Raw genomic sequence first — 27,115 nt, 5'->3', positions numbered from 1 at the left:
TTTTTATCCAGATGTGAAAACTTTTATTCGCGTTGATAAAAAAAATAGCGCATATTTTTGAGGGGGTTTTAGTGAATATTTGCATGCATATTTTGATAATTTTGCTCCTTACATCATTCGGGTTCTACTCATTTCTATGTTACTCCTCAATCAATGGTAGTTTTAATCCACCTATACCGAGTTCAATCGGGAGAAACTAATCTTTGTGAATTAAACAAAACATTTTAATTCAGCAATTTTAAAATACTTCCCATGCAATAAATTACAGTCGAATCCCGACTTACGAGAGGGATGTGTTCCAAGACCTTTCGCGCTAATCGAAATTTTGTGCTGTGGTGAAGGGTGTTTGTAACAACTTTTATAAATATACCCAATTATTTTAAAAACTTGTAAACACCACCTAAAACTGTTTAAAATCATTTCTCAACTATACATTACTGTTTCTTACATAAAAAGCTAAATTTTTATTTGTATTAAAAAAAAAAAAAAACATTTTATTCAACCCAAAATACTGCTACGATGTACAAAATCAATGATCAATAGGAAAGAAAAATACATAAAATAAACCAGTACGGTACGCAGTGCATACTTATGTAGTTAAGAAAAACAAATGACTATAGTTGTAATGTATATAGTAGATCCAGTAATGATATTTGTAACTTAATAAAGTGAAGATGATGATAAGTTATGCTGCTTGATCCATCCGTTATTTTTATATATTTTTTAATAAACAATACAGTTGCTTCACTATTTTTTAATAACGTTTCCGTCTATGGTAACACCCCTCTTCCTGGTTTCCTAAATTCACAATACGAGAGCAGGTTCCATTTTCATAATTTTAGCATTTTCCTTAGATACTACTCGGTGAGCTTTTGCGGATTTCCTTTTTCTTGACTTTTTGTACGTATGGAAGATTCACTCATACCTAATTGTAGTGCTACCTTCAACGCATTTTATAGTTGTTCATGCGCATAACCTTTAGCTTTGCTTTAATTGTCAGAAACTTTCTCTTTTTCTTTAATCTTCATAAACTTTAGATGAAACGGCTATCTTAGGTGTCATTATATTTCATCAACATTCGCATTTAGAATGAAGAAAATAAATGGAAAATGAGAAGTATTTGTATAAGCGATGTTCAAACTAGTACGATGTGGTCAACTTCCGCTCTCAGTGATGCTAAAGGGATGAAGGTCCATTCACAAAAAAAAAAAAAAAAAAAATTTAGTTGAAAATAACAAAGCCGATACTCACACACCTCAATCCCCTTCCGAAAATTTTCGTGCTGCGGGCGAGGAATTCGCGTTTGATCTAAAATTGTTTACTGGGGGAAAAATCGCGTTATAGCCATTTCGCATAAGTCGGATCGCGTTGTAGCGGGGGCGGGGGTCGACTGTATACGAATAATTTATGAACACCCTATGATTAAAAAATAGCCATTTTAACTCGTTTCTCATTTAGTGTCTTTCAAATGTTCATACATTTTGTAATCAAGATAATAAAAGAAAAATTACTTTTACTACTACACTCTGTAGAATACATAACTGATACATCGACGGGTATAAATTCAGTGTTGGTCAACGGGTATAATAATGGTCAACGGGTATAAATTCAGTGTAATAATGGTCAACGGGTATAAATTCAGTGCGAATTATAATAAAATGAGAAAAACTACATTTATTTTTAGCAAATGCATTGTTTTCTTTCAGTGTGGGGTAGGGGGGATAGAAGGAGGGGGCTAATGTCCTTCAATCCTGACCCCTTCTTAATGATGGGACTGGGCTTGGTGCAGAAATGGGTGCCTTTGTTATTTGTCTGCATGCCTTCCTCCCCTATTCCGATTTGAAAAAACAAAATTAGTATGAAAAAATTTCGCTAAGACGTTGAGGTGAAATACGTTTAATTTCCGGTTTATTTTAAACTGTTCAAAAAACATAAAATTAAGCTCGATGACTAAATTTGTAATCTTTACTATTCCTTATCTAATAAGTGATAGACTTGTTTTGCGCTAATTTTATCAGGGCAGGAAGAGTTTTAGACATAGCATGGGTGCATAAAACTTTTTGATTTCATTTTGATAAGGAAAGTTTTTGAGCAATTCAGAAATAAATAAATAAATAAAGAATAATACAGAAGAGAGAAAGAAAAAAAAAAGAAAAGAAAAACAACATCGCATTAGCGTCTGCGATTGAAATTCGAACTTTTTAATTTAAAATTTCAAAAACTATTTGAAAAAAATAAATAAATAAATAAATAACTTTGTGTCTGACAAATCAAAGTTTTGTAATCAAGGCCACGTCTGAAACATTTTTTTTCTTCTTCTTTTCAACTTTAGTGTAGTTTTAGTTTAGTGTAGTTTCTGTAGTGAAAAGAATTTGTATTACTAAAACAAACTTTGCAGAAATTTCGATGTAACTTTTCGGATTTTTTATTCATGCTAAAACCATGCAAAAAGAACACAAACAAGTAATATTTTAAAAGTCGCACTATACATGAATGAAGCAATCATTAAAAAATAAATATCTATACTGAAAGAAATATGTGCAATTAAAATATTTAATAAACGATACTATTAAAAATTGTTATTTTAAAAATATTTATCTTAAAACAGACAAATTGAAAATGAATTCATTCAAATATCTTTGGTATAAGAAATTCTTAGGCATGATTTAAAGAACAATCATTTACAATTATCGCACTTAAGCGGTTACAGTTAAACAATATTCCAAAAGAGAAATTTACAAATTGAATAAAAAGTACAGAAAATATGCAATCCAAAAGAATTGACAAAAAAAAAAAAAAAAGAAAAGAAAAGAAAATTAGTTTGAATTCTGAAATTTTGAATTCAAATTATGTTTTTCGCAATCACGAACTGAGACAGGAGTTATTGTTTCTAGAAACGGCTCCTGCCCCCCCCCCCCAAGTCTGCCTCTCCTCCTGGGCGGTTACTTGTGCATAGTTGTGTGTGTGCGTAGACCTGTGTGTATGCACGTAGGTGTGTGAAGTCGTGTGTGTGAACGTGCGTGTGTGTAGGACATGGACGCCTCCGACCAGGAGAAGCGGAAAGCTCAAAACCGGAGCAGCCGCGCCGCCAGCAGAGGACGGTGAGCGGTGGTGCTGCAAAGGCTTCTGGTCCAAGTTGAAAAAAGCACGGACACCAAAAACGGTCAAATGAGAACAATAAGCAATCGTGATTGCTCAAAAAGAGAGAGAGAGAGAGAGAGAGAGAGAGAGAAAGAAAGAAAGTAGGAAAGAAAGAATAATAAACACTGTTTGCAAAAAGCAGACTATAGGAATTATTACGGGAAATGTGATTGTGTAAAACAGTTTTCTAAAATAGTGGCAATCAATCATGTGACTCGTTATCTAACCAATGAGAAAACGAATAAAAAGCCACGGCAAAGTAAAACCAGCAAGCGACCTTCATTGCTTTAAAAAACAATAAAAAAGCAATAACGATAGAAGAAGGAAGAGGGGAATTAAATAAATAAATAAATAAATAAGGTAAAATAAAATCTTGGTCACAGAAACTTTAAAAAACAGAAAGGCTAAATCTGTTCTTAGTTTTTGGTCTATGAAAGAGAAGAAAAGGCACAAGATTGAAAAACCCTCAATAAACTTGGCATTGAATGTTTGAACAAATGACTGAGACATTAAATCGTTGGATTTAAATTTTGAAACTTTTTTTGTGCAAAAATATCAGGAACCAATTAAATATTTGATAATTAACTCTTTATTTTATTGTTAAATTTTCATTCTACTCTAATTTTGTTTCGTTTGGAAACGAGGAGATGAAGTTTTTCTATTCATCTTCATAATTGTTTTTCCTGAAAAAACATGATTTTGCACAAAAATTTTCGTTTTTTAGTGTAAAATCTGCTTGATTAACTCAAGTCTTGAATGAACGCAGACAATTTGAAGCCATGACGACGAAAATTAATCTCTTTAAATAAATATTAAAAACAAAGAGCTAGACCTATTTTCGTCGTCATGGTAATCTGAAAAAATAAATAAATAAATAAATAAAAATAAAAATAAATATAAAAAAAAAAACAACTTCACCTACGTAAAGTGAGAATAATTCGTGATTGCTCAATAGCAATCAGGGTAAAAGGAAAGGAAAAAGTAATTTCGTTATTATAAATAAATTTGTATATATATTTTCAATCTACTGTTAAGTGTCTTCAATGTTTACTGTATAAATGCCATCTTCAGTGAAATTTTCACGAAACTTGATAATAATATTCAACCCTAATATTTCTAAAGGACAGAGAAAATATTAGATAAAACTTATTCTTGCTTTTTTTATCTACTCAATTTCATAACTTTTCCGATAGTGTTTTCAAAATTTGCATAAGGTCTTGTATCAAATTTGAAATATGCATAACGTTATAAATATCACATCGCATAAAATAACGCATGTTTCTTATTTCCCGTTTCGTAGTTTTTTTAATACTTTCGCCAAAATAAGCGATGTAGTTGCTTAGTCAGCTCGTCTCACAGAAACACTTTTAAAAACTACGGCGATGACATTTTTCCCCCCCTCTAACCGAGCTTCAAACACTTACAAAATTTATTTATGACTTTTTCTCACTTTATGCATTTATTCTAAGGGAATTCTCGTCTGATAGTATTTAATGACGTGCTTTATATTGAAGTGCTTTTTATCCTTGTATGTATTAATACTGCGGTGCTAAGTACAAACGTCGTATCTGCACTTTTCATCAAAATTGAGTAACGGTCACCAGGTGGTTCTTTGTCATGTATTTCACATAAAGTCAACGTTTTATGACCATTTGTCAATGGGAAATATTTAAAAAAAAATTGCTGGAAAAGTTGCATCCGAATCAAGTACTGCAGATACAACATTTGTGCTTGGAAGCAGAATACACATTCACGATAAATAACGAAATGTGAAGTTATGATTAAAGAAATTTGATGGTAATACAAGGATTCCCCTCCCCAAGGCGATGCCCCCCCCGCCTGAAATTATACAGAGCACTCCCCAATATGAGATAAAAAAAACAATAAGAAATGCCCAAATACCCCTCCCCCCCACCCCACTCATCGACCTAAACATTTCAATGGCAGCCTGCGCCATGGACCTCCCTCTACGGCACCCCTTTGTAGTGTACTTCAGTACTGGAGGGTGAAAGGAGTAAAAATTACTCTTACACGTGTGGTAAAGTTTTCAAAAAAAAAAAAAAGGCGTGGGGAAGCTAACCCGGAGTCATTTAGGGGTTTGCAAATTTGAACGTTTCTTTCTAAAATATTATTCAACTAATGCTTTTTTTTGCGTGCATAATGTACTGAATTCTTGCGGATTCTCTAATCTCAGAGTATTTTGAAGTCTATAATAATGTATGTATCTGTTATGTGTTTGTAAATCAGGAGTGCCCTACCCCCTATGGGAAAGGGCGCACCCTCCCTCGATATCGTGGAGACCCCTCCCCCCAAAAGCAAGAGCCCCTTCCGCCAAAATAAGAAAAATACCCTCTTCTGTTTGTCTACATATAAAATGTTTGTATTCAAGCAAGGCTTTTGCAATGGTTTTCAACAATACTTTTTACAATGATTTTCAACAATGGTTTTTATTATGATGTTCAACACTAGTTTTTACAATGAATTTCAACACTGGTTTTTACAGTGAATTTCAACACTGGTTTTTACAATGATTTCAAAAAAAAAAAAAAAAGCCCTTTCGAGGTCGAGCCCTTTCAGAGGAGTTCAAACACTAACACCGTGACAGGAGATTTTTATATATTAGATATATGTATTGTTATTATTTTTATTTATTTAATTATTTTCTACTATCATTCTTGTGAAAGTTCAGAACGAAAAAGTTAAAGCTGGATAAAATATGATGTGATTATCCCTAAAAATAATGCTGAGAAGCAAACCAATTCGAAATGTAATGAACACAATAAGTACATAAACATAAACAAAAAAAAAAAAAAAGAGGGATGGGGCAGAGAGAGAAACTTTTTTTCTCGAAAGATTTTCTTCTTCTTTTTTTTATTTCTTTTCCTTATTGTATTTTATTTTATTTGTTTAATTATCAATTCAGTTTTGGACGGAAAATCTTATATAAATTCTAATTTAGTGGGAAGAGTTGCTTCGGACTAACTTTATTGAAAAGAACTTTTGGCCAACCATTTGCTATTTTTGAATTTATAAAACAGTTATCAATTCAAGAAGTATAACTTCGTACGTGTGAATATGAGTGAATACAAGCATGCTATTTTCTTTCATTTTTTAAAGACTATTTCTTAACTTACATTCTCTGTCATAATGTCCGCATTTTAGTTTTAGTTCCGGTTGGCAAAAACAATGAAAAATAATAGTAATTATAAAACTCACATAGTTCCGCTTTTTAATTGCTGCCAAAACAGAAAAATACTATGTAGTAACTAGAAAGTTAATGTTGTTAATAAATTTAACAAATTAATTTCAACGCTCAAAAAAGCAAAAATATTTGGATTTTGGGTATTTTTAACTTTTTAAATAATGCAGGTTTCCGAGCATTCTTAGATTCAAGTAAGTCTTCAGTTTAAAAGCGTTTTCAAAAGCTTTTTTTATATTTTTAATTTAAATCTTATTAGCTGTTTCAGAATTATCTGAAATGTGAAGATATTAAGATCAACTACTATTTTTGAGTGTTGTTATCAAGAAAGCATATACTTATTTTGTTTCATACTTTTTAGTGCGAACAAAGCTTGTAGAAAGTCTTTAGAATTATATAAATAATAATAAATAAAAAAAAACACTCTTTATATTTGATCAAAAGACTTTTTATTGCAACAACTGAAAAAAAAAATAGAATCTGAGTGACTCCACAGAAATAACGCACTTAAATACGTTGCTCTCACATACCTTCCAGCACCAGTCAGTGTTCAGTGAGCGCCCATAAATATCTACGACCACCCTCCCCCCATCGCTGCTATACTCATCACCCTGCACCCAGAAGTGAGAAATTCTTGTCAAGATTACTTGTATATATTTAATAATGTATATGTAAGCTGATAGACCAAAATGTTTTAAATGTCAACAATCGCCAGTGAATGCATGTCAACATTAGCATGCAAAGGCATCGGCGAAAAACCGAATATTTCCGGTGAATCATCAGTGAGTGTCGACATTCTCCAATTTCAGACTTTCATCACAAAAAAAAGTATAATACAAACTGTTTCTCTTCTAACCTGAAGGCTGCAATTTCTTTTTTTAACTTTGACAACTGGTTCAACCCTACTCATTACCCAAAAAAAAAAAAAAAAAAAAAAAACAACCTGTAAAACCAGGCTGTGAAACGCAGAATGTCCCGTCTCAGCGGAAGCGATCTATTGAAGATTGATTTATCCTCGAAGACCCATGACAACCTCGTCTGCAGCGAGAACGACGACCCCCCGCAGTGAGCACCCATGAAAATTAGCCGCACATGTGTTGCTAGTTTACAAGTTTGTTACTTTCTTGTTTTCCAGCATTTTCCCACGACCACCAGAAGGGGACAGACACAGACATGGGAATTGCTAAGCACTCAATTGAGCCTGAACGCAAGTTAGTTAGACCGGGGGGGGGGGGGGGTATTTTCTAGTTCATTACCATCACAAGCACGAGTCCATGAGAAAATGTGCTTACTACATACTGGTTTGCTTACCACATCAATAAAAACGAAAACTGTCCAAGAAGTTTTTTGGATGGCAGTAGTTACTAATACGTTAAAGAGTCGATTAAATACAAAACTAGAGTGAGTGAATAAAGTGAACATATCGTCGCCTCAGAGTAACAGTAGGATATCTTAAGTGTTATTCCTGGGATTATATGTCTTATTACTGTTGCCCTGAGGCGACAATGTTATTAAATGTCTCCGGTGTTTCATTAAAATACATTTAAATTAAAAGCAATATTTTATGTAGTATAATGTACTATACACTTTTATATGTACACTATAACTGCGTTGCTCGGGGTTGCACGGTTTACCTCGAAAATAAAAGTTATGTCAAGTCAAGTGACACATGCTCATCAATCAAGGTTAAATGAAAGAAGAAAAAAAAATAGTGCAAAATTTTCTTCTCAACGTGTTGAAAAGAACAGTTTTATAACTCAGAATTTAAATTTAGATCTATTTGGATTTTTTTTTTAATTCCAAAAATTTAATCATTGGGCGTAAACGTTCCGTTACAGTATGATAGAAAAGAAAAAGGCCGAGGTGGCCTGATCGGTAAGGCATCGGACTCGTAACCGAAGGGTCCCAGATTCGCTGTCAGCCGGTCGAAGATCCTTCCTGTTCGTTAATGGTGACTGGGGCGCGTTAAAAATGTCATGAGCACAAAGCACTCCAAGTGAATCAATACTCTCTGGGAGTCCCTGGATCAGGGATTGCTCGACTTCTGGTATGGATCAAAAAACAGAGCTGTCTTCAGGACCCCATACAACCGGTTAAACCACAAATGGTGGTAGATACGGAGGATTCTGAAGTGTGATGTGATATGATAATAGATAAGAAAACTATAACAAATCATCACTAAAATGTACTATTTTGCTTTATTTCTGGTTTTCTTCCAGAAGCAATGGCCTACGACGTTTCATCTTTTAATCACTTGTTATTGCTTAACATCCTGAAAAGGGATGATAGCGCTTACATTTATATGATCGAGGAAATTATAAGCGTCCGTTCTTGTCGATTTGAAGCTTTTTGAACAAGTTTTTGGGTTTTCCGAACATGAGCCCCGAGGAGTAAATAATAGCTCCTCGTAGACAAAGTATCTTTAAAGAAATATACATCAGCGAAGAAGTCGATAAATTTAATTACATTACTCCATTTCAGTGAGCCTAGTTAACTTTGCATCTGCTCTGGTGGGGGGAAAAAAGAAAAAAAAGAACGGTTTGAAAAATTTGTGTTGTGTAAGGGGTACCCACGTGATGGTTCATGCATCAGACTGCGCCATTCAGTCTTAATGTTTTGGGAAAGGAGAGGTATCAATCTTGTGAGGGTGCTCCGTTTTGAAGGGGATGCCCCATCATTCTTGGGGAGATGGACACCCTCCGGTTATGTCCAGTCGAAATTTTCAACAGCGCCCAATGAGTTTTCAAATGTCGGGTAGTCTGATTTTCGCAGAATGCGACCATCTATACACACCTTAGTGTTGTTACGAAGCCTGTTCGTTTATCCAGTTCCTTGATATAATGTGAAGCACCTACAGTTGGGGTAAACCCTACCTGGAAGCGCCATACTGCTGAGATTGGGATCTGTGTAGCCTTCACAATTCTGCCAGTTTAGTTTGCCCCAACCATAGAAGCCAAGAGGTGTAAGCGCCAAAATTAAAAATTTAGAGATAACTAGTACAAATGGCAGGAGAAACTGCATCTGTTTTGAGGCGAGAATGTGGTACTAATAGCAGTGGTACTGATAGCACTGGTAGATGCTGTCGTACAACATGATTTACAAAAACTTTTCAATGAATGCCTACCAATGATTTGCCCAGAACATCAAAAACTTCACTTGCATCTCTTTGATTCTCAATCTCAATACTACATACAACTTATTTGAACTTGAAAACTTTATGGTTATTGCCTTTAAGAAATATTTTAGTGGAAATAATCATATTATTTATAAATCTCATGTTTGATTTGATGTCCTTTTTCCAGTGACAGTTCTCTGAGCCATCATCAACGGACCACAACTCCTCATCTTTGTGTTGGCAACAGCCACATCGTCTCCCCTGGACCTCATGTCGTTGCTGCCCGTTCACCACCAGCTTCTTCAGCAGCTTCATTAAGCCATCACTTCGGCGATGAACTTCTCCATTTTGCAGCCAACCAAGCATCCAAACCAACCATGGACGAAGCTATGGCCGTCATGGCCATGGTCAAATCGGAACCTGGACTTTATCATCCCTCTGCACTTGTTTATCCCGGCAACTCATCTGCATATGATACAGCGGCTACTTTATCACATTTACATCACGCTGCAGCAGCGATAAATCATGCGTAGTTTTCTAATGCAGTGGAAACTCAGAAATCCGAACCCCGGAGATCCGAAATTTCGGATAATCTGAACAACTTGTGAAGTGGAGGCCTAAAATTACGTTTAAAAAAAATGAAAAATCAATAAGTACAATTAAAAAGCCAAACTAGATTTTTAACGTGTGCTACTTTTAGCAAACAGAAACTTGTAAAGTGTGGCGTTATTCAATTGTTCTATAACTTGTCATAGCACAGAAACGTTCAATGTTAGCCCGATTTTTCTTCCAATCACTGATCGACACCGAATTCTACCGCCAATCTTGTAGTTCTTATTCTTTTCTCTAGATATTTCAGCAACGATATTCCTGCTAACATAACATGATGACATCAACAACTTTTAGATCACTTTTGAGCTGATATCAAGAGTTTAAACAGGCTACCCGGTTAATCCGAACAGGCCTCAGTCCTAAGTATAGTTCCTATTTCCGAGGTTCCACTGTAATTGCATAAATACATTTTTAGAGAAAGGATTTTTGTGCTTGGCTCCAGAGACATGAGAATAAATAAATTTAAGGAGTCATGGAAAAGTTTTATTATTATTATTATTAAACCTTTACGTAAAAAAAATCTCACAAGTTAAAAACATATGTTCATGAAAGTTCATTTAGAAGTTCTGAGTCATGGTTATCATTACTATTATTTCTACTTTACACAGAATCTTATGAAAATCTTACGGCTCCATACGAAGAAATAATTTAGGTAACTGCACTGTAAAGGTTTTGTAAACTTTTTTATAGCATAACTATATCTAAAATTAGTGAGTTTCTAGTTTGTGATGAAAACAAGTTTCATTTTCTTTTCACTTTTAAGCACCAGTAAATAATCAAGCATTTTCAATTAATTCTAAAATTCAAGGTGATGTCAGTTTAATCCACAAACTCTGTGTGCAATACACGACGTGATGCCAAAGAAAACACTTCTTTTTTTTTTCTTGAAAATTTATGTATATGGATTGTATTTTGGTTAAAAATTGAATTTCGTGAAAATATGCATTGTGTAATGCAACAAGATTATCTCATTGAATATTCTCATTACTGAAGAACAGAACTGTTGAAAAGTAATTGTGAGATCTGAATTGTAATTGTATATATTTGTGAATATGAATAAACAGAACAAATTTGATTTTTGTAAATTTTTACTCGTCTATGCAGAAAGAAGTTGCAGTAAACTAAAATATAATGAATAATTTGCTAATCATTACAGGTTTTTCTTTTTTTAAATTAAAAAATGTTCCCAACTGCCAAATACTTTTGAAATTACAAGCGCTCTCTTGCTGTCTCGATATATTTGAAACTCTTCTAGAAAAACAGTAGCTAGAGCCATAACTATACCTTGATTGCTGATAAAAATTCTGGGGGATGTTTTAACTCACTATTTGTTTTGCGAAATACTCTTTAAGATTTTCTTTGAAAGGTTAATCGTAGTTAGTAAATCCAACCATGAAGTAAGATTAAATGAATCAATTATCCAACGATTTGATGCACAAAAGTAGCAAATTACTGCAGATACGTGTTTCGGTGTTAAAAGGAACACCTTTTTCAATGCTAAGAAGTGTGAGCTTTTGGATGAAAAGTCATCGAGGAAAGCAACGCGGTGGAACAAGAGACAGTATAAATACGATTTTTTCCCATATTTTGGTATTTATACTTTAATGTAAACACGTGTCTGCAGTAATTTGCAATTTTTGTGCATCAAAATGTCGGATAATAGATTCATTTAGTCTTTAAGCACAAAGATATTTATGTTACCATGAAATAGGATATTTTGAGTAAAATCACTCTCAACCATAGACTAATAATAAGAGTAGACCGAGCTATGACAACCCTTTGGTGCCCATAAACCAAACCATGTGACTAGTGGATATCCTAGCAACAGCGGCCGTTGATCGTCGCAGACGATCAACGCCTGCGAGAAATAAAATAAATAGAATTGATGGAACACGGAAGAATGATCTTTTAAGGAGTCCAATTTGTAAATTTGTTATTCTAAGTTGTAAATATTTTGTTAATATAGTGAGTTTTTCGTTTAGATAGTACTGTGCATTTTCTTTAGTCAATTTCAATAACTCTCTTAGCAATTAAAGATGCAAGCACCGAAAAGAATCGGCAAACGGTAAGATTTTTGCCTACAATTTCAATTTAAGATACCGATTAGTACATTTTTGCGTTAACGCAAAACGTTTACGCCATTCTGTTCACGCCAACGCTGACGTAGCAGTTCCAAATGAAATAAAAGTTACTGAAAACTGAGATCAAAAACTAATTACTAATGTCAAAATACTGCATAACTAAAAGAAAAACAGTTCAATCTCTGCACCTGGAAAAAAATCATAATGAAAACACATTACGTATTAAAATACATGTCGAGTGCAAACTATATATAATGTTGCCATCTAGCAACCATGCTGCCAAAGTTTTCGCCAAGCTTTCCACCAGTCACATGATGTATCCATGAACCAATTTTTTTCATCAGCAAGTCTGGGAAAGCTCGGTCTACTCTTATTATTAGTCTATGCTCTCAACTTATGGTTTTACCTTACAATGAGCTAAATTTCAGATCAAAACGATACGAACTAGTTTTTGAAAACTTCAAACTTTTTTCTAGGCTCTGCTACAAAAGGGCTGATTGATGGTACTATAAAAATCAAATTCTGCTACTCTATTTAACCAACTAATTGATTTCCACAGTTCTGTTGAATACATTAGCACTGAGCTCTGCAGGACTAGTGATATTAAAATTTAAAACCATAATACATAAAATGCGTACCACTCAAATTAGACAAATTTAAATTGAAAACTCGATTAGATGCAATCAGTGGTGTTCCCATAGGGTATACTCCATATACGCCGTATACTCTCAAACATTTTTTAGACATGCAGCGTCCACCCTCAAACTTCATAAATTTTCATATTATGACATACTATGTATACGATCACATATACAAATTGTACGTAATGGATGCAATTAAAAAGATGCATGTATGTTTATAAATTAATAAGTTAAATTGTATAAAACAAGGCCACAAAATCTACATCCCCATAAGTTGTTCACACGTAATAAGCCTACTTTTTTCTAATAATCCACGTCGTTTTAATTCTCTGGCCACCCTGTATTTCCCCCATCAAACAACAGGAAAGTCAAACGAAGCAGAAAAACTCCCCCACATCATAATGACCCCCCGGGGTAGTGTATAAACCCACCCAATTAAATGGATCCCCTACTCTTTTGTATTCCTCTAGGGGTTAAAAGCAGTCGCGTGGGCCCTTTTAATGGCGGACGGGCAACGTCAAAAGATGCGGAGGAGCGAGAGGGCTGGCGGATGCAACAGGTATTTTTCGGACATGGATGCACTTCGCTTCAAATGACATTAATTCTTTGTAAAATTTTCTGGTACCTACTAGAGCAGAAAGGGAAGTTAATGAATTATGAGTAGGGAATAACCATCTGCTTTTTCAATGCACGGTGTAGTGTGTAGTTCAGTTGCGGTAATGGAAATTGTAAGGTAAAAAGGGTTCGTGATCATCAGCATATGCCATTGTTTGTCACATCAGATTTTTTCTTTGAGCTAGAGTTTTAGAGCCAAAAATATTTCATGAATTGCAAAAACCAAAATGTGCTCAAATTTAAAAGGAATTTTTCATACATGCATTTCGCCGTTCAGCAAGCTCTTTTTTCACTGAATAAACTTAAAATAAACATAGCTCAAAATTTTGCTGCAATATTTCCTGATGAGATTATTATTTCTAATTTTCAATACATACTGCCGATGACTGAATTTATGAACTCTATACAGTTAGCTGTAGAGCGTTACGTTTTCCCAAAAAAATAGATACTACATTTATTTAGAATTCAACTAAAATTTTCAAAAATCATGCTGTATATCTACCTACTAGGACTATTAGTACTCAAACCTGACAAGAAGTCATGTCAGCCTAGTCGGAAACTAGGGGTCCTGGCCGTGAAGAGGGGGGGGGGGGACGACACTGACAAAAAGAAAAAAAGAAAGAAAGAAAAGAGAGGAGGGGAAGGGACTCCGAATAAGAAGAAACGTAAAGATAAAGTAAAATTTACTCTTTTGGTATTTATTCTTGTGGCACTTTTATAGAGTTAATTATTTTCTTGTTTGCAGTTTTGATTTCCCCCCCCTCCCTTTTTCTTCCTTTCTTCTTCTTCCTTTTTTTTTTTGCGGGGCGTTAGCCGGCGACAGAACTGACTAGGGGCCCGCATTGGCTCTCTACGACACTGCTAGTACTACCTCTTGCCTCAAAGCAGAGGAGATTTTCCCCTATCATTTGTACTGGTTATGTCCAAATTTTAATTTTAGCACCCCTTTGCTTCTCACTGCCTCGTATTACCTTCATTGTCTTGCAATGAAGTAGGAGAGTTTCACCTTAAAACTTCGCCACACGTACACAAAATTCGATTAAAAGTTGGCAGTTTTAAGAGCACTAAATTAAAGAAAAAAAGTCCTACATTTGCGAATACCAAAAAAGAAATCTAATTTTGTTTGTCACCTTCAGAATGGTGCATAAGTTTAAAATTGATTAAATAGAGTATATCAGAGTAATCTTCAGAGAGTATTTTTTCTTGGATATTTTCAACTACTTCAACTTGTTCTTATAGCATTTTAAAAGAGTAAATTTGGTATGTTGCCAAATGGTAACGCTACGCATTTAAGGGTTAAATGGCAGGATAACTTTAAACCTGGTTAATTGTTCATTTTCAATGGTTTTTATAATTCTTATTTTATCAGTTTGGGTAAATATACAACATTTTGGGAATTTTTCTTCACTTCCATCCCAATAGATTCGCTAACCTCTAAAAAATAAGTGGACAGTAAAAGCCACCGAAATTAAAACACCGAACCAAGTTACATCGGTTAACTGGATCAAATTTGTAGAATTTAATATATATATATATATATATATATATATATATATATTCACTGAAATAATAATTTTAAATTGTGATTCCAAGATCGAACAATAAATACTCCAAATATTCGCTTTTATTTTGATTAAATATAGAGCTCCTGCCCTGCATAGGTACTACAATAAATTGTAGTATATGCAACATGTCGTACTTGGAGCGTCAGTCCGACACCATTGCAGCTGAGCTACAGGGCCTCCGAGAGCCAAGGCAGGCCCCTTGTCAGTTTGACCTCCAGGCTCCCCTCCCTCATGAATCTTGAAAAATTTATGCTACTTCTATTCTAAGTCGGGTCCCCGCAAGGATCGGCCCTTAGTTTCCGACTAGGCTGACATGTCCTCTCGTTGGCTCTGAGCTAAAAGCGATAAAGTGTTTGCGAAAAACGATCCCATGCAGTTTTCTTATAAAGCATTGATTTTTTGCTCAAATAAAAGATAATTGCTTATTTAAGAATGTGTTTCGCTTATTATCCGGATTTTCGATTATCCGTATTGCCTATGGTCCGAATAGGTTGTACCGTACTTATTTCATACTTTCTTTTTATAATCAACTCGACTATCGGCATATGGAGAAGTGGGAATTTATTTGACTAATGACCCGCTCTCGAATCGGGAGGGAGGGGGTGAGTGCTTCCACGATGTGTCTAACGAGGTCAAATTTATGGAAAACCAACAAATCACACAATCCATCAAAGTGGTGCCAACTTTTCAATACACTATCAGGGTTTATAATCTCTATGAATTGCGGCTCCATCTGCTCTCTTCAAAGAATCCGCGGTATCCCTCAACGATTTTTTTTTCTCTTTTTTAATATGGGATCATATTATATCCCCATCCTTTTTCGGAACCGATTCAATTTATCATTGAATCATTAAGTAATCAGATTTTGGAAAAGAAAAACGCTTTGTTTCTTCACTATTTCAATGATTTTTCTTCTTATCGTTAGGAATTTTGTTTTCTGCTTCTCACATTACAGCAAATAAAATTCAAGCATTAATTTCCTTTCGAAACATTCACAATTAAATCAGTTATATATTTTAATTCCGTATTTTCGTCTCCTCTCATGCCAAAGTTCAAATTTGCAAAAGAATCAAGATATTAAAAAGAAAAAAAACATTTAAAAAAATAAATAAATAAATAAAATAAAAAATACAAAAAAAAAAAATACACACACAATAATTACAAAAACGACTTTTTTGTAAGAAGATCGGTAATGAATTAATAATTGTAGTGATTATATACAGGATGTATGAAAAATGCCGAGTTTATTTAGAGAAAATGTGGAATAAAATGATCGAATTCAATAAATCTGACGAACAATAATAAACTTTCAATCGTTAAGTAAAAATAATTTATTTGGGTGAATTGAGACCTATTTTTAACAAGAGATATATTTAAATCGTTACTTATAATTAGTATTTACAAACATTATGTTTTAAATTATTATTTTCTGATCAAAACATTCTCAGTTATGAGAGACTCTTCGATCTACTGCTTGTAAAACACAGCTAGTCACCTACGACAGGAAAAACACTGTTGTACGTGCTGAAGTATTTCTCCAAAAACAAAAGAAGAAAAAAAAACGGACAGTTATGGAAGAAATTTAATAAGAGTATAACAAAGGTTATCATCAATTATCTTTACTCAAGCATTAGTTATTGTTTGGTAACTAATTAGCTTGAAAATTAATTTACCTAAAACTATTTTCTATTCATTTTTTCTTTCTCTTTAACTTTTCATCTTGTTACTGTTTGGAAAAATAAAATTTGCTGAAAACATTAGTGCTGCATCTTAGGTGGAATATAATTTTGATGATGGAGATGTCATCACGAATTGTAAGCTTTCTTGTCTTAAAAGAAAAGAAATCCATTCTGGAACTTATGTTCGGGTATAAAGTTGAGGAATATTTGGCAGGAAAGTTTTTTTTTTTTTTTTTTTGAGGAGGGAGGGAGGAGCAACATGCTTGGGGTTAGTGAAAAAAGAAAGCGCCTACTAAATCGCCTATAAGATGTACAAGGACACTACTGCCGTGTGCAGGTAATGGGCAGTAACTGCAAATTTTTCTTTTTTTTTTTTTTTTTTTTTGTTTTTTGCATTTTTGTCATCTATTGTACGTTATCTTGATTGTACAATCTTGCTTATTTGGTTTCCGCTGGAAAAAAAGGCGCGAAAAAGAACCGTCTGATTCCAACATTTTCCTATTGTTAGTATTGAATCCACAATATATTTCTTCAAATATCTCGAAAACACATTTCTGCAGCTACTGCCGTTTACCTGCACACGGCAGACTACACTTCAGGATCCCCCATACCTACCATAACGGTTTAGTTCGATGGATGTGAAACTGAAAACATCTGATTTTTGACCCAGACTAGGGGCTAAGCAACCCGTGATCCAGCACCCTAGAGGTTTTGATTTGGAATGGGAACTTGGAGGACTTTGTGGTTACGGCAGGTTTATGATAGACAGGACGTGCATCAGTCACCATTAGCGTACACGGAGGATTTCTGACCGGCAGGCATCAAACCCGTGCCTCTACAATTAAGAGTCCAACGCCTTGCCGATCAAGCCACCATGGTCTCAATCTGTAAGTACAACTCTGCAGAGTTCACAAATTCATAAAATTTCAAAAAATAAACTTTTTAACGGAAAAAAAAAATGTTAAATTTCAGTTAATAGTGACTTGTACCAAATTTTCTGGGATATAATCCACAGGTAACATGCACATGTACTTTTTAAGTTAAGCTTACTTTTTGAAGTATTTCTCGGAGATGATATAAATTTTATGATAAAATTAATGTCGGCACATCTTGAAGACTGTTTTTGAATCTTTTAATCTACGTCGCAGACTACTAAAAAAATTCTACTGCTGTGCTCAATATAATTGATTTGTTCCATATTTTCTGGGATATAATCCACAGGTAACACGCACATGTACTTTTTTTATGTTTAGAATACTTTTTTTAAGTTTTTCTCGGAATCGAAATAAATTTTACGATAAAACTAATGTCGCCACATCTTGGAGACTGTTCTTGATTTTTTTAATTTACGTCGCAGAGTACTGAAAAAACTCTACTGATGGGCTCAATATAATTTGAATAAGTTCAAAAGAGGATTCAAAATGCTTAATTTCGGAAAGGAAATTTCAAATGCTGAATGAGGTAAAATAACCTCTTACTTCGGAGAACGCTTTTTATGTCTCATTAAAAAAAATATTCTCAATAAATAAATTTATGAAATTAAGCTATTTTTAGAAATAACGGTTGTCTTCAAAAAATAAACGTAAGAAAGAAGGGAGAACGGAAGTAATTTGAGAATCATCATAGGTAACGAAATAATTCGACGCTATTTCCTTCGCGATAAAATCAAGGGGTCAAGCAAAATTTCCCAATGTCATAAACAGGGCTGTGGAATCGGACTAATTTTGTTGTTAGCTAGTCGGAGTTAGAAGACTTTGAAATTCTGAGCCTAAATACACTACTAGGGCTGGGGAGTCGGATTGATTTTGGGGTAAAGGAGTCGGAGTCGAAGGTTCTAAAATTCCAGAGTCGGTTATTTTCTTTCCGACTCCGCAGCACCGGGTCATGAATTCCCTTCATTTACGTAATGGCCATTTCCGATTCGAACTTTGAAGACGGCCCCCCGTCTCATATTGCTATTGAGATAATGAAGAGGTAGGGGTGGTCGCCGGACCCCTTTGGGATGCGCTGGACCAGCGCTGGACGGAAGCTAACGAACCAATTTGAAGCTCTAAATTACTACATCGGGAGATCAAATCCTTCCGGCTCATTCCTCGGACCAAAAACATTGATCGGGATCACAATGATTAGCTTCATTCACGGAAGTTGCTGGAATTGTTGAAGCTTTTAATAAAAGCTTTTATTGCTGGCATTTGCTGGAGAGGGTTGAAATGATAATTTTATTGTGTTCGTTTGATTTATTTTTCAGTTTTATTTTACCGTACTGCAGTCGCAACATATTTAATCCTTAAGCTTCCTGAGCTTATATAAGCTTACTAGTGGTACCCGCACGGCTTTGCTCGTAATAGAAAAAATAAAAGGTCTTTTGGTTCGCCTGTATATTTACAAATAATGTATGGTGAATTTTCTCGCCAATTGGCTTGTACCCATGTTACGGTTCCACGTTATGATAATTTCGTAATTTACTCGTCCATCTTATGATATTTTTGTTCTTAAAATTGGAATAGAAAAAGAACCCCATAGAATTTTCAAAAAATCGCTTCGAGGTGCACACCCCCATGCTACAAACTAACTTTATGCCACATTTCATGAAAATCGGTCGAACAGTCTAGGCGCTCCAGAGATCCTCCGGACAGAGAGATTTTCAGCTTTATTATTAGTAAAGATAAAGATAAAGATTAAACAAAAACTAATTAGTAACATCTCTCAATAATATCAGTTTTGTAATAATGTTACCTGAAACCGCAGACGATATTTTTAAAATGAAGATAAGCCTCGTTTTAAAACATGAAATCAACTTAAAATGAAGAATTAGGGGGTGTTCTAATAATCTCACGAACATGCAGCTTTTTAAGGGTTTTAAAATGCTACAAAAATCGAACAAATATGACTTTATACTCGTAAATTTATGATTTTCCTTAAAATTTGAATAAAAATCTTGGAATACTTTTCTCTGAATGCAAGATACCCTATGATCTATTCTGCACCCCTGATAACGTGTATACAAAATTTCATGATGATTAGTTGAGTTGCTTAAAGTGTGAAAACGTTGCAAACAAAAACAAATAAACAAACTCACTTCACTTACGCATTTATAATATTAGTAAGGATATCATAATTGTTTTTTTACAGACACTATATAGAAGTATATTGGATCTAGTGAGAAGTATATTGGATCTAGTGAAGTGAAACTGGTATGTGGGGTGAAATGTATAGTTCCAGCAACTGAATACCAAGTCAAGAAAAAACACTTTCAGAAAATGTTAAAAGATTCTCCAATTAGTGTGAGAAAATGTTGCATGAGAGCACTTTTCTAGTCAACTAAATTGTATTATTTAATTCAGATGCATTGAACGTTTGAGCACACTTCAGAAGCATCAATAGGTATTGATGCACTGTCATTTTTCTTAGTGATAGAGGAGTCGAGGTGTGGGGAAAAAAAGATCAAGGAACATGATCATTTTTAAGAATTTCGAAAGAAATAAGAAACCAATTGTTTTGTAACTGTCCATTGTAATTGTTTTGTCCCATAAAAGGTATGCTTCAGTTGACATTTTTCAATAAGAATTAAATCACCCATGCATTTAGGGAACCAGCGACAAGTTGAAGAAACCAGAAAAGATTTTTGATTATCCTTCAGCACAAATCGTTGGGAATAAGCTGTAAATTTCAGAAGTTAGTTTACTTACACTACTATGCACAGTTACTTTATTGATTTTCGTAAAAGTGTCACTTATATTCACGAACATAGAGGAATTTCTTTCAAAATATCGATTTGGTTCGCACGTATTTGGCTCGTAACACGCAGAGTTTTCCATCAAACCTTAAGTAACTTTCAGAGAATTTGACATCATACAAACGAATAATTACAATTAAAACTTAAATTAAAAATATTAAAAATTTGATAAAATATTTAAGGCAGTTAGATATTCACTGCGCATGTGCGGAAGATAGCAATTTATAGCTTTTAAAATGTTTTAGCCAAATAGATTTGGCAACTTATAAAAAAAAATGTCTAGTAGAATATCCTAAAAATTTAGAAAGATATCGGCAATCGAATCAGATGTATTTTAATGATTTTCGGAAACGCAATGAATCCCCCATGAGGGAATGTTCATATACAATCCTTTTTTTTTTTTTTTTTTGAAATCACGATTCAACGATTACAGCGAAGAATGGCAATTTGCGAACGATCCCTGAAGATTCGTCGCATATCAGAGAATAATTAAAATACACTGCTCATTCGGTCGCCGATAACTTTTTACGTTTTTTTGATATTCAACTAGAATGTATAATAAATTATCAAATCTATTTGGTTATGAAATTTTTAACATTATAAATTTTTATATTTCGCTCAAGCGCTGTGAGAAATTACATCTTAAATTGTTCATATTTCTTCCAATTTTCAATATTTTATTAAAAAAAATAGTAAAATTATTCTTTTGTATGCTACCAAGGTTTTTAATCGTTTAGTAAGGTTTGACGACGGAAAGCTCTGCGTGTTATGAGCCAAAAACATGCGAACAAAAATGCATGGAATGGAACAAAGTTTTGGCAAATTAGTTTTCTGAGGCAATTGCTCCAGCGAAATGGAGTGGAGCAATCGTTTTTTTCTCGTAAAGCGTGACTCTTATATGTCACCAAATGTGCTAAGATTCACATAAAAATTGTGATGCGAGCTCTCAGTGGGAACAGCTGCTACTTAGTTTTTGGAGACGATCACTCCAGCGGATGTAGTGCAAACTTTTTTTTTTTCGTCGCATGTGGCCGCTGTCTCAAAAAGTAATGCGAGGATCGACACAAAAATTAGTACACACTAGTGCAGGTAGAACTCAAAGGGAGCAGTTGCTAATAAGATTTTGAGTCCAACTGTCCCTAAACTCTTTCGTTCACAGCATTCAATCATGATTAAATAAAAATATAAAAATAATCCTCTTCATTGGCGTTTAAATGAAATTAGCAAACGAAAACTTACACCTTACACTTAGGAGCGTAAAATATGTACCTCAGAGTTAGGACTTAAGTCACATCATGATAATTTTACTGTAGAGAGAGAAAAAAAAACTTTTTACTGGTTCATGCAAAGGATGGGATGCGCGCTCTTTTAACCCTGGTAAAAAATTGAGAAAGATTTCTTTTTCAAGAATTACGTTCAGATGGTTCTATGCGGAAAAAGGCTTCTACATACGATGCACTAATTAACGGAAAATCGCAATTACTTACAGTGCTGGCCAAAAAAAAAACGACGAAAAAGTTTTTTTTTGTACACTATTTGTACTAAAATACTATTTATTTTACTGTTAAAGTACATGGAATCTTATCTTCCCGAAGGCAAAACATATCGTGAATAAAATGCTCCTCGGTGCAAGGAGTCTTAAAATTTCTTTGAAAAGTAAGAAAAGGGAAAAAGATGTTCCCTTGAAAAGAAAAGGTGACAAGCCCTAGAAAAGAATAATGCAGGGATTTTCGTTCTGTAGCGTGAATTGCACGTTGTTCTCTTCGCAGTTTCAGCAGGGTTTCCATAACTTTTGGCGAGCTTTTTCATCGCCAGCGGTGTAGAATGTCAAACGACGTTCTCCAGTTACCAATCCCTGTTCGATTAGGACAAATTGCTCTAAAGGGGGATTACTGTATCCGCCCACGCTCGCAAATGAAGAGGAAGTTGTTGGTGGGGTATATTAGAGCGGATGAAGTTGTTTGTAGAGTGCTTTAAGCCCGCTTGGCCAGTTTAACAAAATAAATTTGCCTGAGGGTAATCAATTATTGACTTATAAGTTCAGAGAGAGAGAGAAAAGACATAAGTGAAAAGAAAAACAATGCGACATCGAAGATTGGTTTTTCAATGCGTATCAAAACTACTGGTTGCCTATCAGGAAGAGAAAGACAAAGTAATAGTATTTTAAAGAAAAGTCTGACTACACTATTTAAATAAACACGAAAATCAGCGGCATCCCGAGCTTAAATATGGGGGGGGGGGCGAATACTTAATATGCTGAATGGAACTCCAAATTTCATCAAATGATGATAATTTTGCAGAATGGAACTCCAAATTGCGCTGAATGATGAGAATTTTACCAAATGGAACTTCAAATTTTGCGAATTGTCAGACATTTTCCAAATAATACGGGAATTTTTCGGAGGTCACAATGACCTCTCGAAAACTCCCATTGGAGTGCCCCTGGTTATGGATACCAATACACAATCCCTGAGAAGAGCACGACTAGAATTATGGAGAAATAGGTGCATGGTGAAAAGATTTTTAGAAAAATTTCCTCTCTCCTTGTGAAACTTAAGAGTTTTTTTTTTTTGTCATTATTTAAACTCTACAATTAGGAAGAAAAAACATTCTCAGCACTATCCTGGAAAAGAAACATTTTAAATAGATACTGGAGAAGAATAACCGTTAATAATGCAGTACATATTAGATTATGCCTTTAAGAATGACTAGTTTAAGTTTGGACGCTAGTTAGGAAGTTACAGCAAATAATTCAAACATTTTTCTGCCATTATTTGTCAATTAAAGAAACTCCGGAATTTGAGGATTCGTCAGTTGGAAAAAACCCAGAATTACCGGGAAAATGTTCTCGTGAAAATTTTCACTCCTATACAGTGTTTGATCAAAATCGTTTATGTTAAGAGATCCCAATATCTCTCTCAGAACATTAACTTAAGGAATGAAATTAAATAAAACAAGGATTCCTTACAAGTTTAATACGTTTTAAACATGAGTCAAAGAAAACACCCAAACTGAGCAACGAGCACCAGAAAAAGACAATATTCCTTTTTTTATATTAACACAAGCAAAACATTTCCATATTTGGAGAAATTATCATTGAAATGGGCTTATATTGTACAGTTAGGGTGTGGTTCCCAAAAACACTCGGATTGCGTACATTAAAGCCAACTTTCGACCAGTATGGCGCAGCCAAAAACAAAATTCTAGAAGAGGTTTTCAGAATCAAAAATCATTCCTTTCTTTCGCATTTATTTATATGCAAAATTATTATATACATTTTTTTTCTTTTAGTTTCCATGGAATTTTCCATTCCTATTCATTTATAACACTCGCTTAAAAATAGTTAACAACTCGTATTGATATCACTACGACTGTAAACGAAGAAAGTACAGAAAAGCACAGTATATTTATCTTACACTTTTACTTTAATCTTATATTCATTTTTTGTTGTATTTTTTTTTTTTTTTTTTAAAGCGAGATCATCCCTCCTTAAATTCATTTATGTTTCTTTTGTTTTTTTTTAATGTCAAATATTAGTTAATAACGGTTTCAATCTTGCAATAAGAAGCGGGAGGGAGAATCAGGAAAAAGCGGTATGGTAGACTTCCTCTCTCCAGGCTTTCTTAAAAAGGATTTATGCAGTGCTAAAAGTGCTGAGTGACCATAATACCCTGCGCTTTATTGAGATCATTTTAGCTCTCTTATATACGTAGAGGTGCTCATCATGAAGTATTACTTGCAAATTAAGAACTGGAAAGTAATTTTTGACTGCTTCCCGATCACAAAAAGCAGTAAAACCTATCCCGTATGGAAAAGTTTTAATACTATTTTTTTCCTTGATTTGTACTGGGGTATGAATGTGTTCGAGTTCTGGGAGGAGTTTTAACCAGGGCTGCGGAGTCGGAAGAAAAATGGCTGACTCCGACTCCTGAATTTTGAAACGTCCGACTCCGTCTTATTTATTTATTTATTTTTTCGAATCCCCCTCCCACATGGGATGGGGGAAAACCCCTAAAACAGAGACTGAAATATTAACTCCTTTTTATGAAATTTTCATGTTGTACTTTATTGTAAACCTAAGATGTATACGACGTTAGAAGTTCAATTTGAAAACCAAATTATCCAGTAGTTGCTATTTCTAAAGTGAGATTACTTAATTTTTTAAAGAATTAAAAGGATTAATTTGCTTCCCTTTAATATTTAACAAATAGATGTTGATCAGAGATTTGTACGAATAGCTTTAACTATACCTACATTTCTTGGGTTCAATTTTAATTTTACTGGCAACTTTAGGATTAACTACAACTATTGAGTATTGTATCCAATAAATCATGTACAGTAGAACCTCAATTAACCGATGTTTCTGTTAACCGAGCCGATAATGAAGTCTAATTTTAAAAATAATTTTAATTTAACATTAAGTGAAGAGTTTTCAATATGAAAACAAGAATATTTTCTAGAAGTTTGCTTCTTTAAATGCATTTTTCAATATTTCACTTGGCATTGTAAAAAATAAAAAACTTTTATTTTTAAACTTACTGCAAGTTATTTTTCTATTTTAGTTTTTCAATTGTAAAATATAGCTTGTTACATGGTCATTTTTATTTTTTAAAAATATTCGATTGTATTTCAGTTAATACTTTTTAAAAATTTAAGATCCTTACAGATTTTTTATACGAATTCGCTTCTTGATTATCATAATGTGGAAACGCGGTGCAAAGACGCGCCAAAAAGCATCATTTGTGACGTCATCTAGACCACGCCTTGTTTGAAAAATCGAACATTTAAAAAAATTAATTAAAAAATAACTGTTGGGAAAAATGAAAGTATTTTCCGGGACCATGTCATTTTTTTTGCTTATTCTATCAATTTCAGTGACTAAAAGTACTACTTTTTACTGAAGGAAACAACCCCATTAGCTCGGATAATCGAGGTTCTACTGTACTGATTTTATACTGTACTTTTTAGTGATAACCAAGCTTTCTTAGATAAAGCTTAAATTAAAAAAAAAAAAAACATTTATATTTTATCGGATCTTTTGTTTTTGCGCTTTCGTACGAACACTTACTTGAATTTACCAAGTACCATCAGAAGTTTCCCGACTTGCTCAAGCGATATTCCTTTTACTATTTTATAACTTAGATCGAGGTAAGAAATATATTATTATTTTTACATGAAAGTGATCACTTAGAAAATGTTAGGCAACAAAAATGTTTGCTGACAGTTGCTATCAGTTAAATAAAGTTACAAAAATAAGCAAACTAGGAGACTGCGGCGTAGGTATAGCTGTTACAGAAAGTTCGATAATCAATCAAGCCAGCTGGTTGCCACAGTGACAGTTATTTTCTTATTAGTAGGCCTTTATACATGGAATTAAATTAAATGGTAGTCAGTTTTTTTTTTTTTTTTTAAATTGCAAGGAGAGACACTGAAAGTTAAAGAAAAAAAAAAAAGGAAACCTGGATTAGGAGTGGGCATATTTTGGACTATTTTACTTTAGACATCGGCATATTCTATTCATAGACTCCGACTCCTTGACCCCAAAATCAGTCCGACTCCGACTCCACAGTCCTGATTTTAATCCAAAAGTCCTTCCCGTGGCTGCGCCACTGCTTTCAACGGATAACACAGATTAAGGTTCTACCATTCACGGTTCAACTTATGGTGGTGAGGGGAAGGAAAAATTCTATAACACTTACATTATAACTAGACACATATAAATTGCCCAAAGATGAGATTTGCTCTTTTTTTTTAGAGAAAACTAACTACTAAAGCTTAAAATTCCCAAATGCACCCTTGCAATTTTTTTTATTAGTTATTATTCTTTATCCCCTTTTCTGGATAAGCGAACAGGGGAGCCCCGATGGAAGGTCACCGTGACCTTCCAAAAATTTCCTAATTCAGCAAAATTTGGGGTTTTATTTTGTAAAATTGTGATCATTTAGCGAAATTTGGAGTCTTATTAGGCTAAGTGAGAATTTCCACTTCCCCAAAAATTTAAGTTCTTGGCGCCCTGTACACTCAAACTCAAACCTGTTTTTGTGCAATTTAGCAATAATTTTTGTTGCGAAAACTAATTTTACAGCTACTCGTGGAGTTTTGAACGATTTGTTTTTAATGCGCTCCCTATCCATCGCACAAAAACAGGTTTGATTGTAGGGGAGACCGGGACAAGAGGTGACGAATGTCTTATTTTTTTCCGTTTTCTAACATCAGCAACTGGATACTACCGGCTCTCCTATCGGATGTTCTTTTCGCAATAGTATAGAAACACTGAAATCGCAATATTTGTAATAGTTCTGAAGCTCTGATTGTTTATGGCTGCCACGTTATAACTTTTATGCATGTGTAAATAAGCTCTGCTCCAGATAAGATATATCGTGTCTCTTTAGTATTTATGAGAAACTTAGTTTAAATACTACCTATTACCAAAAATGAATTTCAATTAATCGCCTTCATCAATGTCAATGAAGATGAATCATTTCAAACAGGCAACCCGGGGCACGATGACGGATAAAAACACGGGGCAAGATGACGAGCTCGTCAACAATCGTAAAACAATCCAGTTGCATCAACTTCAAAGGATGGTGTTATAAGCTGTCCTGCTGGTAAAGAGGAATATTGTGACCCTCCAACAGAAGAATGGATACAGTGCTGCAAATGCCAAGATTGGTGGCAAGAGGAATGTTCCAATTACGAAAATGACATTTTTATTTTTACATTACGTTAGC

The 27,115-nt window shown here is 34.1% G+C and overlaps 1 protein-coding gene across 1 annotated transcript in view; it reads left to right on the top strand.

Annotated features, from left to right (window-relative positions):
- Window positions 1-10,217, top strand: part of LOC129222149 (homeobox protein SIX2-like) — a 37,477-nt gene extending 27,260 nt beyond the window's left edge. The window contains exon 2 of the mRNA XM_054856605.1: window positions 9,643-10,217. Coding sequence (XP_054712580.1) covers window positions 9,643-9,988 — 346 coding nt within the window. The 3' untranslated portion in view covers window positions 9,989-10,217. The remainder of the gene's footprint in view (window positions 1-9,642) is intronic.
- Window positions 10,218-27,115: the final 16,898 nt, after the last annotated feature.

The sequence above is a fragment of the Uloborus diversus genome, chromosome 5, assembly GCF_026930045.1.
Source record: "Uloborus diversus isolate 005 chromosome 5, Udiv.v.3.1, whole genome shotgun sequence".
NCBI lineage: Eukaryota > Metazoa > Arthropoda > Arachnida > Araneae > Uloboridae > Uloborus > Uloborus diversus.
The sequence above is the reverse complement of the archived record's forward strand: the minus strand, read 5'-3'. Positions and strand labels throughout refer to the sequence as shown.